The 15,556-nt window shown below is 46.7% G+C and overlaps 1 protein-coding gene across 1 annotated transcript in view; it reads left to right on the top strand.

Annotated features, from left to right (window-relative positions):
• Window positions 1-3,409: 3,409 nt before the first annotated feature.
• The window catches only part of LOC123791218 (contactin-associated protein-like 4), a 133,872-nt gene continuing 121,725 nt past the window's right edge, over window positions 3,410-15,556 (top strand). The window contains exon 1 of the mRNA XM_087865191.1: window positions 3,410-3,526. Coding sequence (XP_087721317.1) covers window positions 3,442-3,526 — 85 coding nt within the window. The 5' untranslated portion in view covers window positions 3,410-3,441. The remainder of the gene's footprint in view (window positions 3,527-15,556) is intronic.

The raw sequence follows: 15,556 nt of genomic DNA, 5'->3' as shown, positions 1-15,556 counted from the left end.
GTAATACAAACCCGTCTCCCCTCCCCAAAGGTGAGGTAATCCGTTCTTTGAGATGTCCTTCGTAACATTAGGAAAACATCTTTTCTGGAACTCACGCAGTTGATTCAAGTGAACTTGTCAATCTCTGATCTGCTCTGGGAACTAAGGAAGTAGGTTTCTCCTCCCTTCTCCCTCCCTTCTCCCGTGGCACGTTGTAAGCACCTGCTGGCGGTTGTAATGTCTGCTGGCGGTTATCTCGGGCCCTGAAACCAGAGACTGCAGAAGCCTGCGGGTGACCTTCCCCAGAGCTGTTTTGTCAAGACTTGGCACTGGACTGGATGGCTCCGAATCCCGTCGCACGTCTCGGTGTGAGTCTACGAAAGGTGGAAAGTCAGCACGAGCGGCTGAGTGAGTGTGCGCACGTGTGTCCCGTGAATGTGTGTGCGCATGGGTGTGTGGCATGAAGGTGGGTGAGTGTGCATGTGCACGGACGCGTGTGCACACGTGTGACTGCGTGCATGTGAGCGTGTGTGCTTGCCTAAGTGTGGACGTGTGCGTGCATGCGTGCGTGAATGACCGGAGATGTTCTCTCGCGTTGTAGGAGACGTGAGACTCATTGCCCGGTGTCGTCCAGGTGTGGTCCAGGCATTGCCCACGGAATGATGTGTGCAGAGTCCTCCTGTGTAAAGATAGGCTGCCTTTTACAAAACGCACTGAGAAGTCAACCCGTCTCCCCACAGGATGTCCACCGATGGACCTGCTCTCCCTGGTGTGAAAGGCCAGCATGAGGGCCCCTCAGAGAGCCGAGAGGGCCAGTCCATGGACATTTCTCCCCATCGCGGCTCATGCGCTGGGGGCTTCGGGAAGAGCTCAAATCTTTCTCCATGGGCACAGACCCTGTGTCTCCCTAACAGCTACTTCAGTTATCAGAGGGTATAACAGAATGACAAAGCCATTTGCCCTTTGGAAGCAAGAATTAAGTGCATTCAAGTTTTAAACAGAAAATGCTGCGATAAAAATTGAGAGGGGTGTGCTGCTGAGTGAGAAACTTAAAAAGGTGAGTTTGCGGTGATGCAGGCAGATGTCGCCAGCCGCGCGCTCTCCTCCAGCAGGGAGCTCCGCACGCACCTGCCCCTCCCGTACCTGTGTGGGCAGGCAGCCTGGAGCCTCAGAGCCCTGCTTTGGGCAGACTGTCTACAGCCAGCCGTCCCTGCCAGCCCCCAGTCGGCTATCTGTGCATTTCCTGCCACATCAGGTGAATAATGCCCAGCTGAGGTCCCCCGTCAGCATCAGCAGCAACTAGAAATACACGGGCTGGCACCACGAGGGGTGGTTCATGGTGTGTGAAGAGCAGAACATGAACGTCAGCCACCCTCGGCCCCTGGACACCCTGTCACCCCACCGAGCAAGGAGGGTGCTCTTTGCAGGCCGTGCCTTCGGTAAAGGGCCTCTGAGGCTGTGCCCCTGCGCTTCTGGACTCCGTCGGGGAGGGGGGAATCTCTGGTGTACTTGGCACTCTCTGCCATGGGCGCCTTGGACCCTGGGACGGCCTTCAGGTGGGTCCTGGGCAGGGACTGATGATGGGGGGTCACTGTCCAAGGCTGCAGTGCATCCTGGGTGGGCAGGATCCACCTTGTCTCCTGGCAATGCCCAGGGACCGCCGCGGGTGTAGACCGCAGCTGCACACCTGACCCCTGTGGTCCTAGCTCTGCAAGTGGCTGTTGCTGCAGTGGGCGGAGCAGGGGCGTGCTTCCCATCGGAGACGTTCACCCCCTTGTGTGACCCTCTGTGCCTCCTGCACGAAGTCCCACCTTGTCTCAAAATGTAGCAGGGATCAATCGCCTACCCAGTTTTCCTTTTAAGCTGTACGCGATCTGATCCCTTTTAACCTTGTTTTCTGAATTATCTCCACCAGAAAAACCTGATACAGGGTTTTTGTGGGATGAGGACTTTGTGTTCCTTTCACTGGCAGGGGTTGGCGGGTGTGTGTGGGCATCTTCCCGCACCCCTGACACCCCTGACACTGGGGCCTGAGCCTCCCCATGCCCCTCCCCAAGGTACATCTGTTCTTGGTGGTGCCTGCACTGTTCTGTAAGATGCTTGCACCCCTGGATGCCATCAACCCCGCTTTCGGTTCTGTTCAGGAAATACTCCCGTCCCTGGAGGAAGCCGCTGGACTCGCAACTTCTCTCAGACACGGACCCCTGAGCACCCCCCCACCCCCGCCCCGGGCTCCCACACCCTTTTCTCCCCCTCAGTGGTTCCCACCGCTGGTCTGGGTGGGAGCATACTCCCAGGAGACAGAGCTCATTTGAAAATTTGGGATTTAGCCAGTAAACCCATCTGATCCGTGTAACTGGCATAATCTTACCCCACCCTGGAAGTAAGAAATGGTTCTCACCACCCCATGTTGTACAGGGTGTCATGCCTGCCGCCCCAAGCCTCTGATGCCGTAACTGGAATTTAGGTGGTGAAAATGCTCCAGCTCAAAACAATACTTTTTATATAATCAGAAGACGACGCTCTCCTCTCAGAAACAGGGAGCTGAAGGTTACAAATGATGCTGGCACTTCTCCCGTTCTGCCTCTTCTGAGCTGACACTCACAGTTTCACTGGATATGGCTCCTCCCATCAGGACGGGCAGCAAAGAGGGCAGCTTCCCTCCTCTGCAAGGGAAGGTTTGGGGTTTGTTGGTGAGGGGAGCCAGGGGGAAGGAGCCTCCAGGTACAAGCAAGCCAGCAAGCAGCCCTTCCCAGGGCCAGTCTGTGTCACTATGAGGGGTCCCTGCACATGGAGGTGAAAGTCCCTGGGGGTTCAGGCTCAGGAGGGGGGTCAGGAAAGGGGGATGCAGGCCAGAGAGAGGCAGGGCGGAGGGAGGGAGGGAGGGAGAGAGAGAGGAGGAAGGAGGGAAAGAGGAAGGAGGGAGGGAGAGGAGGGAAAGAGAGGGAGGGAGAGAGGAAGGTGAGAGAGGAGGGAGAGGGAGAGAGAGGAAAGGAGAAAGAGGAGGGAGGGAGAGGAGGAAGGAGAGAGACAGAAGGGAGAGGGAGAGACAGGGAGGGAGAGGAGGGAGAGAGAGAAGAGGAAGGAGGGGGGAGGGAGGGGGGAGGGAGAGGAGGGAAAGGGAGGAAGAGAGAGAGGAGGAAGGAGGGAGAGACAGGGGGAGGGAGAGAGAGAGAGAAGAGGAAGGAGGGAGGAGGGAGGGAAAGAGGAAGGGGGAGGGAGAGGAGGGAAAGAGAGAGAGGGAGAGAGGAGGGAGAGGGAGAGAGAAGAGGAAAGAGGGAGGAGGAAGAGAGAGGAGGAGGGAGGAGGGGGAGTAGGAGGGACAGTGGGAGAGGGAGAGAGGAGGGCGGGAGCTGGGAGGAGGAGCTCTGGAAGCCAGGAGACCAGAGCCGGCTTGCTCGCACTGAGAGCTGCTGCAGGCTGGAGTCCAGCTCTGGGGCCTCCAGGAGCAGGACCGGGAACATGGGCTCGGTACCCGGAGCCGTCCTCAGGGCGCTGGTCCTTCTGTCCGTGCAGGGCGGGGGTTCGGCCGCAGCAGGAGACACAGGTAAGCACGCAGATGATTTACAACTTGCATGGGGCTCGCCCAAAACTTTAAATGGTGTTTTTTATTTGATTGTTGATTGTTAATATTTAGAGCTGGGACGGCAGCGCAGGTCTGGAAGTGGTCCTCCTTGAGGAATCAGACAGGAGCCGGCTCACGTACAGTCCTAAATAGGACGCATTTCCTCCCGTTTCCTTCCCTCGGTTCTGGTCCGTGCTGTTCAGGGTGTGTTTGTGGTTCTGTCCACAAGCTGTGCTCCTGTTTCCCTGTCTTTGAACGCATCGGGGAGGCTCAAGTTCAGCGTGAAAGGGGCATCTTGGGGGACAGAGCGCAGCTGGGGTCTCCGTGGGCTCCTTTCTCCAGGACGGCACTTGGCACGTGGGAGCTTGGGTCTGACCAAGGGGAAGCGACAGGCAGGCTCCATGTCCTGTGGGTCCCCTGGGTGGGCAGCTCACAGGTCCGTGGGAGCAGCTGCCCCTAGAGGCCCGGAGCCCCTGGGCAGCTCCGGTGCCCCCCACGCTGGGGCAGACCTAGGGGCGCCGGCCTCTGAGAGAGCCCCACGCCTGCCCTGGAAAGCCCTCCATCCCGCAGAAAGACTTCCTGCATTTACAGAAAGACAGACCGGTGATGGGTAGTAAGGAGGGCACGTATTGCATGGTGCACTGGGTGTTATACGCAACTAATGAATCATCGAACTTTACATTGGAAACCGGGGATATACTGTAAGGTGACTAACATAATATAATAAAAAATCATTAAAAAAAAAAAAAAGACAGATGCCCTTCTGCTCCCCACAGGATGGCTGTTTACGTGTTGGGTGATGACACCGTTTCCCTCTCTGTCCTTCAGGGCCCTGCCCTGTAGGTTCAGAGACCCACGTCCCGTTCCTGGACTAGTTCTGTGGGTCCAACCCAAGGGCACTGTCCAGAATAATGCAGGAGACCCCCACTCACCTGCACATGCTACAGCCAGAAGTTTCTGAGTTTACTTGGTTGAAAATCTCTGTCAGGGAAACTCTCTCCTCATGACAAGTGCTGAGCCCCTGTGAAGAAAGGGCGCCGAGTCCCTCTCCCAGACTGGGGGCTTCTTCCTGCCCTGCTCCCGCAGCCCCTGCCTCCTCCAGGCTCTGGGGTCAGGGCTGGAGGGGGGTGGCACCCTGGGGAGTTTACAGGCGTTGGAGCCGAGCCGGACAGGGGGTGGCACCCAGACCATCCCCGCACGCTGGGGGCTGCTGGAGCACGGGGCCCCTGTCCTGTCCTGGGGGCCAGGCTGCTGGGCTCCCTGGGAGCCGCTGGGTCCGTCGGCCGAGCCCCGGTGTCGGGCTCCCATCTGCAGGATCTGTGTTTCCTGGGAACCGCGTGATTTCTGACACGGAACGCCAGCACACGCGGCAGGCGCGGCGGAAAGGTGCATGCCGGCAGTGGCCCTGGGCGCTTTCCTCAAAAACGGAGCCTGAAAAAATGACCTGTATGTAGAAAGGCCGGGAAGGTAACTCCGCGGAGCCGGTGGGCTGATTGTAGCCGCCGGGCGAGGCGCTAGAGGCCGCGCTCAGCGCTCTGCCGAGCCGGGAGGCTGCAGTAAACAGCACGAAAGCGGGTCTTCCTGGTGCATTGGTTCTCCTCCTGGAATCCGGGGGACGGGGGACGCTGGCAGGTGCACAGGGTTGGTGGCTCTGCTCGCTTGGCTTCCTGCTTACATTTCAGTACTTCCGGCTGACGCACCTGCTCCCATGCTCACCTGTCTTGTGTTCACAAAGTGTGTTGTCTCTTTACGAAAGAATCAAATTTCAAAACACCTATGAAATTAAATTACTAAGAACCTTTCAGATGCAAAACTTAGAGTCTTTATCTCCAAAACTATGGTAGAAGTTATAGTTCTTCATGAATTAAAATGAAATCCATTGACTTTATGTGACCAAAGTTTATCTTCCAGGCTAGGAACTTGCAGGTGGTACTTTCTCGCTGATGGGATTCTGAGAGTGCTGTCTTCAGTGGAAGAAGTAGTGCTAAGTGACTGCGTTCTGTCTCGACGGCATAAATAACTCTGAAGTCACTCGAGAGTTGAGAAGTCACTAGAAATGAGAATTCTGTTTGCCGGCAAAGATAAACTTTACCACAGGAATAAGTTCGTGCAAAAGCTTTCAGGTGGCACATTTTTTTTTCCTTTTGAGAAATAGCTTGAACTATTCATATAATTCCTCCAGACATGACTTTGACTCAACATAAATTAAGCAATCCTGGAGAACAGTGAGCAGGAGAACTGGAGTCTCCCCACAGGGCCCAGGAACCTCCCTTTACACGCTGCACACCCTCCGTGTGGGAGGGGCAGGGGGGCGCTGGTTCTGCTCACCCAGCCAGCTGGGGTCAGGGTTCCTGTCTGCAGGTGATGCTGTCCGGACCTTGGGCCTCAAGCGTGAGCCCACGCATCTCCCTGCAGGGGTGAACTTCCAGTCAGAGGGTCCCACATGGGTGAAAACACAGACGTTGCCAGTTTAGTGCTATTTCGGGGATGTGTATCTCTGTTTTCCCACTTCTCTGGGGTGGACTCTTCCCACCAAGTACCTCTATTCCCAGGGGTGGAGTAGAGGAGGGTGTACCCCCCATGTGCCTGGACAGCAGCTGGGGTTCCCTGTGCACTCCCAGCAGGGACTTGCAGACAGAGAGCTAATGTGAGGAGCTCCTTCCTGACCCCGGGGGCACCGCTCGTGCTGGACTCCAGTGGCCGAGTGGAGACGTCATAAGCACTGAGTGAACCTGAGACCAAAGAGTGCGTTGGTTCTGCCGCGGCTGGTTCCGTCCCTGCACGGGCTTCTATTCTGCCTGCCGAGACCCCCTATTTTATCTCCATTCTGCATCTCCCCTCTTCTGCAGAATACCAGGCTCCCAACAACATCGGTGCACTCACTCTTTCACGCCTACGATGTCCAAAAACTAGGGTCCAGATGCAGTCGTCCATGCGGAAACAGACCTGCAACAGGAATTTCAGACCCGTCCGCTGTTCTCTGCTTCCTGCTAACTGAGGTTGTGTCGCTGCGACACCGTGGCCAAGTGCCCCTGGGTCCACCCGATGGGGCGGTTATGGCATTTGTTGAAATATGCAAGGGAGCCTCATTTCTGCTCATGTGGGTTGTTTCGGTTTTCACCCACATTCACGACTTTCTAGTTTATACTTTCTGTGTTTCTTTTTGCAAACATCAGCAACTTCGTGGGTTTTTTCCTCCCTTCCTGTACACAGTGCTACACGTGTCCCTTTGTTCTTTTTGGTGAGCAGTGTATCCCAGAAACGACTCTATCAGTTCATCAGTTCTCCCTCATCCCTTTTAACACGCACTTCACTTCAGATGTATATATTCTGTATCTTCTCTCTCTCTGATGCATGTACATATATAACATAAAATACATGTATCAATCTTCTATGTACACATTAATTACACAGTAAGTACACATTAATTACACAGTAAGTACACATTAATATGGCTTCCAATATTTAGCAACTAAAATAGTGATGTAATGAATAACACTGAGCAGCTGTGTTTTTAAATTGTTGGATGTATGCATTCGGGGTCAGTTCCTAAAGTGACAGTTGCCACATTTCCTCCCTGGCCTTTTACCATTTTGCACGTGTTCACCTGCAATGCCTGCTTGTTTCTAGGATACGATTTTCATCTGAAAATAGAGGCAGCTGATTTCTTCCTCTACTTTTGTGTTTATGCTGCCTCTGTGGTTTTCTCTTGCTGGTTACATTGGATAACTCCTCCAACACAGTGTGGATTGGTAGAGAGCTGGCTTCCATCTCGCTCCTGATCTTAGGGTCCCCTGAACACCCCAGTAAGGAGTAGGCTGAGTCAGGGTTGGGCACGTATGTTATCTGGTCAGCGAAGTGTCCATCTATCCCTGTTTCCTGGTGTCATTATCGGAATGGAACATTACGTGCTGTGAAAGGCATTGTAGTGTCTGGAGGATAGGATAGCCGTGTGATTGTTCTCTTTACATGTCAATATGGCCGCTTGTGTCCATAGATTTTCTAATAGTGAATAGTTTCTTCACCTTACTGGACTAAGTCCCACAGGGTTCTGGGACACCATTTTCTTAATGGAATTTGCCATCTAGCCAATAATATTGTGTTTAGTGTTTTTAACTCATATTCAGAGGTGATGTTGGTTTGTCATGTCTTTCGTTTTGCTATGCACCTGCTAATATCACACTTGCTTTCACAAAGAGTGGGGCTTCTCTCCTGTTTTCTGCACTCTGGGATGATTCACCCACGTTAGCCCTGTCCCTGCTCTCAGCTGGGCAGGATCCCCTGTGAAACCCTCTGGGCCTGGTGCTTTTCCCTACTTTTTTCTGTTTGTGGATTTGTTCTTTGATGACCTTCACTTTCTTTCACAAAAATCAGTTTGGTTAAGAATTCTATCTCTAACTTTGCTGAACTGTATTTTACTTGGAAAGTATAATTCCACTTACTTTTCAAATTTGCTTACATAGAGGGTGTGCAAATAAGCTTCATGTTTGTATGGCTTCTGTTTCAATGTCATTTCTAATTCTGCATTTTGTACTATTTGTCATCTTTTCTCCATTCTTTGTATCATGGATTATTATGTTGATTTTTTCAAGGACCCAGGGTTTTAATTTATTAATTCAGTTCACTGCTTTCCTGTTGTCTAACAGCTTTTATCTCTGTTATTTATCTCCTTATGTTGTGTTTGGCTTGAATGATGGTTCCTTGGCTAAGTGCTTGAGTAGAGGATTTTATTCCTTTTCATTCTTTTATGTATAGACAGATGTTTTAGGCTATGAAATTTCCTCTGACCCATTTTTGCTGTTCTGCACAGAATCTATCTGAAAAACAGTGTTTCCATTATTATGATTTTTCAGAAATTCTCATACTATGTTTGTATTTACTAATTTATATAAAAATTGTTTAATGGAAGGTTTATTTTCTCCAACAACTGGAAGAATTGTTTTGTTGCCTCATGATCGGAGAATGATATCCATAATACCCTGGTTTTGTGATGCCTACTGATGCTTTTTGTGACTAATTATAAGACCAGTTTTTGTGGATGTTGCTTATGTGGTTAAGATAATAATCTTTTTTATCTGGATATTGTTTTTTATTTATTTGAAGATCATACTGTATAATTTTTTATATTTATTTTTTTATCTTGTTCTCAGAGTGATGTTTTAAAGTCTTTTTTTTTTTTAAGATTTTATGTTATTTATTTGACAGAGAGAGAGACAGCCAGCGAGAGAGGGAACACAAGCAGGGGGAGTGGGAGAGGAAGAAGCAGGCTCCCAGCAGAGGAGCCTGATGTGGGGCTCGATCCCAGAACGCCAGGATCACGCCCTGAGCCGAAGGCAGACGCTTAACAACTGAGCCACCCAGGCGCCCCTGTTTTAAAGTCTTTTATTCGTGTTTCTCTTTCCCCTAAACTACGCATATTTCCATTTTATGTGGTTGCTTGTATTACTTGCTTCTAGCCATTTAGAGTGACGGCACCATCATTGTGAATTGTGGTGTTGTTGTTACAGAATGACCTTTGTTTTGTGAAGTGCTTTAAGCCTTAAATTCCACCCTGTCCATTGTCAGGGCCACATGGTCACTCTTCATGTCTGTCAGCACACGTCTACCCACCATCCCCTCCTAGTCCTGAATTTTGTTGTTTTAGGTGTGTTTACTGTACTCCTATTGGATTGAGATTTGCTTTAGTAACCAATTTCAAAATCTTACTCTTCGTTCTTTCTGATAATCGTGTTAAGCCCATACGTATTGTTATGGCTGGTATGTTCTGCGCCGTTGCTATTACATAATTACGACGTTCTTATGTGTATTTAATATGCTTTTACTCCCTGAGATTTGCTTTGTTTGCCCTTTTACTATTATTTCCATAGTGCTTGGGAAGGTCTGTCTTTGGTTCTACTAGTTTACTTTGAAGTGACATCTTTTGTGATTCTCTCATAAATTGTCACAGTCTGGTGGGTGAGTTTCCGTGGTGTCTATTATCAATACAATAATCAATGATCTTCTCCACTTTCCTCTGTCTTCTATTCCCATGTTTTTCTTACATTCTTCCTGTTTTCTCAGAACACAGACTATTTATATGCCATCCGTTCATCCATATTTCCATGTTGGTTTCAGTTTCTGATCTGGAACTACCTAGTCTTTGTTCTAAAGTGTTCCCAATCATTTGTAGGTTGGATAAACCCATTCTCCAGGAGAGTTGCTCTCATATCTTTGGCTCCACATGCCTTTACACTCATATTATGAGGATACCAATGAGCTTTTATTTATGCAGGTTAGTGCTATTAATAGTTAAAATATATAGGGGCTCCTGGGTGACTCAGTTGTTAAGCATCTGCCTTCAGCTCAGGTCATGATCCCGGCGTTCTGGGATCGAGCCCCGCATCGGGCTTCTGACTTGGCAGGAAACCTGCTTCTCCCTCTCCCACTCCCCCTGCTTGTGTTCCCTCTCTCACTGCCTCTCTGTTTGTCAAATAAATAAATAAAATCTTTAAAAAAATCGTTAAAATATATAATTAATACATTTAAAAATAACAATAAGAAGCAAATTACATGTTAACAGTAATATATTTTATAAACAATAAACACATTTTCAAAGCATAAAAATAGTAAAATAGCTTAGTTTTATACTTTTGCAAATTTTAACATAGGGCTTAATGGAAGACAGCTGGGTTCTCTCATCTCTTGCATTTAGCTTGTGATTTTCTTTCTTTCTTTTTTTTTTTTGTTCCAGGGGATGTTTATGAAAAAAAGCTAGCCTTCAGCAAATATGTCAGTGGGAAGAGGAGGAGTATTCTGATAGCTCTTTTAGATATTTTTGAATGTTCATTGAATCGTCTGGAAGACCCTGTGATACACTCTGAGAAAATTAGAGTAAATAGACAAATGGCATCTTAATATTTTCATATAAGTGGTTTGGCACCGTGGACCCTTGAGGGTCTCCAAGATCTTTCCCAGAGAGCTGTTTTCACGACAGAGTCCAGAAGGGCTTTGTGCCGTGTATCACAGGAGCATGAGCCTTGAATAGATTTTCTACAACCTTGCACTTGGAGGGTAACTGGGCTGGGTATAAAATCCTCAGCTTGAATTTCCTTTCCATGTGCTCCTTGAACATGCTGTTCCACAGCTCATGAGAAGTTGACATCAGTCTAATTTTCTTAACTTTCTAAGTAATGTGGTCAGTTTTATCTAGAGGCCCTGCCTTTTTATGTTGCATTTAATTCTAATGATTTAAGGAGAACATGTCTTGAATCTAACCTGGGTACTTACATGGAAGTTCCTTTCAAAATGAAGATTTAGGTTGGGTTTTTTTTTTTCTTATTTCTAGAAAGTTAAAATTGATTAACATGTTAAAATATTATTTCTTTTCCACTGCTTTTACATTTTTATTTTTCAGGAATGATAGATAGATAGATGATAGATAGATAGATAGATAGATAGATAGATTATAGGTGATAGATAAACAGACAATAGATCAATAGTGGATTTTCTTTTTCTACCTTCCGGTTTAGCCACTTTTTCTCTGAATAGTTTCACTTTTTTTTTTTTTTAAGATTTTATTTATTTATTTGACAGAGATAGAGACAGCCAACGAGAGAGGGAACACAAGCAGGGGGAGTGGGAGAGGAAGAAGCAGGCTCATAGCAGAGGAGCCTGATGTGGGGCTCGATCCCAGAACGCCGGGATCACGCCCTGAGCCAAAGGCAGATGCTTAACCGCTGTGCCACCCAGGCGCCCCAGTTTCACTTTTTTTTAAATCTTATTTTCATTCACTTGATTGTATTTCTGTAGTTCTTCAATGTCCTTCATTAAAATTTTATTTGAATAATATTTTTAAGCATCTTGTAACTGTGTCTGCATTGGCAAAACAGTCTTGCATTTTTCTTTCTATATGTATTTTTTTCTGAATGCACTCAGTACTCATTGAATTTCCTTTATATTGTCCATTTTTATTCTCCTAAAATTTCTGAATTAGACTTTTTTCTATGTACAGATTTCTGTTTGGGGACTTAGGATCTTTATTTAGTTTGGGTTATTGCGTCATAACTTTCCTGGGCTCCATGGTTGGCTTCTATTCTGGCTGGTGGAGGTGTTCATTAGCTGAAATGTTTTCGTCCTCGTTTTACATTTTCTTCTCAATTGTTGGCATGGATTCGTTCTGATTGATCTTATGCCTGGGCATCTTGTGGACAGGATCTTAGTCCATAAATTCCCTCCTCAGGCAGTAAGATTAAGTTTAAATTTATAACGGATGACATTGTTAGTGGTGATAAGATGAGAGGAGGAAGGGTTGCCTTGTCCCATCTTCTTCAAAATACTGTACGTGATTTCTCCTCTTCCTTCTTCCTGTTTTCTCACAATTCTGGCTCCAAGAAGCAGCTTCCTCTTCCATTTGTCTCCTTCTCTCCTGAACTGTCACCCCCAGTCCTCAGCCCTGCTCACCCCAAGCTGGCTCCCTGGTGCTCTAAATGTCCAAGTCTCCACCTTGTGTGCAAGATTTTATTTATTTATTTATTTATTTATTTATTTATTTATTTTAAAAAAGATTTTATTTATTTATTTGACAGAGAGGCAGCAAGAGAGGGAACACAAGCATGGGGAGTGAGAGAGGGAGAAGCACGCTTCCTGCTGAACAGGGAGCCCAATGCGGGGCTTGGTCCTAGAACGCTGAGATCATGACCTGAGCCAAAGGCAGACGCTTAACAACTGAGCCACCCAGGCGCCCCTGTGTGCAAGATTTTAATACTTTACACTGCACTTCTCTTGCAGGTGTGGTTTTCTCTGTGTTGACTCTGTTTTCCATTTTCTTCTCCACTTTTTCTGGAGAATCTTAGGTCCCCACTCCCTTCTCTGCACCCACACACAGTAAGAATACCACTGGAATCCCTTCCAGTTCACTCCTCTATTAGTTTAACTTGAAACATATGACATGGTCTATCTCTTGGTCATGCTACAGGCATGAGCCAAATGTGGTTATGCCTATAATTCTTGGTCATCTTATAGTTTGTGTGTGTATGAGTTTGAGCAGAGATTGGATTCAGGCAGCCACTATTACCCTGGATTTTATTTTCTGCTGGGTTTTTGGAAATGTAGACACCTGTGAACATAGACCTTACAGAGCAGTTTCAAGATCCCATGAAGCCCCATGCATCTTCCCCCAGTAGAAGAATGGACACTGAGCCCCCAGTTTCTGAAAATGCTCAGAAAGTAATTATAAATTCTCCAGCTTCCAGAAACAATCTCTACATCTTGTTCATATTGGAACTGGTGGATTAATATTTTCAATGGTTTAATTTATCCAACTAACGACTTTATTATACATATCTTCATATTGTCATTGACTTTTACTAGCTTTCTGTGCTTGGTGGATCAGACTCTATTTTTGTTTCTTTTTGAACATATGATTAGTAAATATATCATAAAGTGCATTCTCATAGAACAGATATTTAGGGAATTAACAAGAGATTGGGAAAATACTCTCATAAAATAGAGAGACCACTGGCTAAGCAAGTATTTCTGTTATAAAGTTTTAGAATTTCTCTTTAAGACACTGATTTTCTAACTAATAAAAAGACCATGAATAGTAGTATACATAGTCTTTGAACTGTATTGAACAGAAAATGCTAAGTTTAGATTTTGTTGCTCAGTTGAGGCAGAACAGATTCAGAGGGATGGAAGCCATTTCTTCATACTGCACAAAGTCAAGTGCTCAAATGTGTTTGAATTGACTCGTTTTCCCTCAGATCAAAAATGCAGGTTGAATGTGAAATGATTGAAAATATGTTTCATCAACTCAGGAAAGAAGAGATAAATGATTTTCCTTCAAGTCTGGCTGCATTCAGAATAACAAAAACATGGCTGACTTCTGGCCTGTTCTCCCCCTTCTCTGAGGGATTGCTTCAGGGCTGTGACGTCTGTTATCAAAGCTTCAGAGCCACCTGCGGCTGTTGTCATTGGACGGAATGCTTCCCAGAGGAAGATGTTCTTTGGGGAGAAGAATGAAGCTGATAGCTGTAGGTCCTCTTGGTTGAATAACATTTAAAGTAACTGCAGTATGTGTGTATGTGTGTGGCTATATTCACACACATGCACACAGGCACATGTATGTACACACACATACATAGATGCATGGCTGGCAGTATGACCAGGTCTAACATGATATGATATTGCACAAGTAAGGATACATTTTTTTTCTAGTTTCATATATACAGCATGTCATTTCTTGCTTAAATGTCTGTGTTCAGTTTCGATTTATCTGGTAAATGAAATTCCGGTATTTAGCAATAATAAGAGATTTGTATGTGGGTTTTACAACACATTTCTATAGCCCTTGGAAACCTGCAGTAAATCTAGTTTCCTCTCATTGCTTGTGAGAAAACCAAACTGCAAGCAGTGAAACCAGGAAGGGACATGGCAGGAAGTGGCCCCCTCCATGCTCCCACTGCTGAGCACTTCGGGCATGATGACCTGAGAGGGATGGAAGCAGGAGACAGTTGTCATATTCAGTAGTTTTAAATTAGTGATTGTGGAATGGTTATTTAAATTGCACACCTACTTAATAGAACAGGTTGAAAACTATCTCCACAATTTTAAATCCCGAAATAAAAAGTATCCACACGTATGCATGTATGAGTGTGTGAACATACACAATTACTCGATCACCATTAGAACATAATGTTATGGCTTCCAACTCCCAGAGGTTTTATTTCCGGAAATTATAGGATTGCAAATGTGGTTTTAAAGGGAAGTTCTACTAGATCAAAACATCAAAACAAAAGGCTAATTATTTAGATATGTCTGCCTTCAAAAATTACATCTATTAAGTAATTTGGGGAAATGTTTAAATGTCAGTTTCCTTACTTGACTTAGCCTCTGATTTTATCCATTGAGAAAGGTTTTACAGTGTGCATTTTCTTTTTTGAGAACTGTCAGAGATTGACAAACAATATCTGGAATCTGTGTGAACTTAGGCTTGGCCATCATCACGGTGGCTGGACCTTGAACAGATCACTTGAAAGCTGCTCATGTGAGCGGAGATCCTCATGCTGTCTTCTCCATGTAATCCTAAGTTTCACCCCAAACAGCTACTTCCAGAATTGCTAAAGAGGCAGTTTAATTATTCTTTGAGCTAATACTATAGTGGTTTGGTCAAATACTATTATCACCTGTGAGACCTTTGTCAGATGTTACCCGAAGTATTCAAAAATAGTAATCCACTTAAATTGATTTTCAAGGAAAGAAGTAACCAGGAGAAGCTAAGGTAAATATGGTGTTTCAAAGAAAAGTAGTGATGATGGTGATGATGGTGGTGGTGGTGATGACGACGGTGGTGGTGATGACAACAGTGGTGGTGATGGTCATGGTGATAATGGTGCTGATGGTGGTGATTATGATGGTAATGATGGTGATGATATTGGCGATGATGGTGGTGATGGTGATGGTGATGATATTGGTGATGATGGTGGTGATGGTGATGATGGTGATGTCAGTGTTGATGGTGATGATAATTGTGAGGATGGTGATAATGATGATGGTGTTGATTGTTACGATGGTAATGGTGATGATGGTGGTTGTGATGTGTTTTAGTATTGTGAGTATGATGAGGGGAAGTGGGAGGAGCTACTAAGGAGCCAGGAAAATCTCATCTGTGGTCTGTACAGTTTATTTGGGAGTAGGAGACACGAGGGAGCAGGTTACCAGTGCGTGCAGCCACCCTGCACACACAGACATCCCCGCAGACTCAGCACCCAACACTTGTTCACGAGCAGAAATGCAGGCACTGTTGGTGTGAAGACGGACACCTGAGTGGAGGGAGGTGACCCCAGGGGAGCGGTGTGTTGGGTTTCTGTGGAGGGCTGGAAAGCCTGGACAGCACATTTGATGATCAGTTTAAATGTACAGTAGAGCTGATGGGGAAGTCAGGGAAACCCGCAGAAGCTGGCAGTGAGCGGTGAGTGTGCATCCAAACACGAAAGTGAGTATTGGAGCCTGTATTTGTCAGGGTCCCTGCAGCCT

The sequence above is a fragment of the Ursus americanus genome, chromosome 1, assembly GCF_024610735.1.
Source record: "Ursus americanus isolate L20-20 chromosome 1, mUrsAme1.1.p, whole genome shotgun sequence".
Lineage (NCBI taxonomy): Eukaryota > Metazoa > Chordata > Mammalia > Carnivora > Ursidae > Ursus > Ursus americanus.
This window is presented reverse-complemented; position numbering and strand designations above follow the sequence as displayed.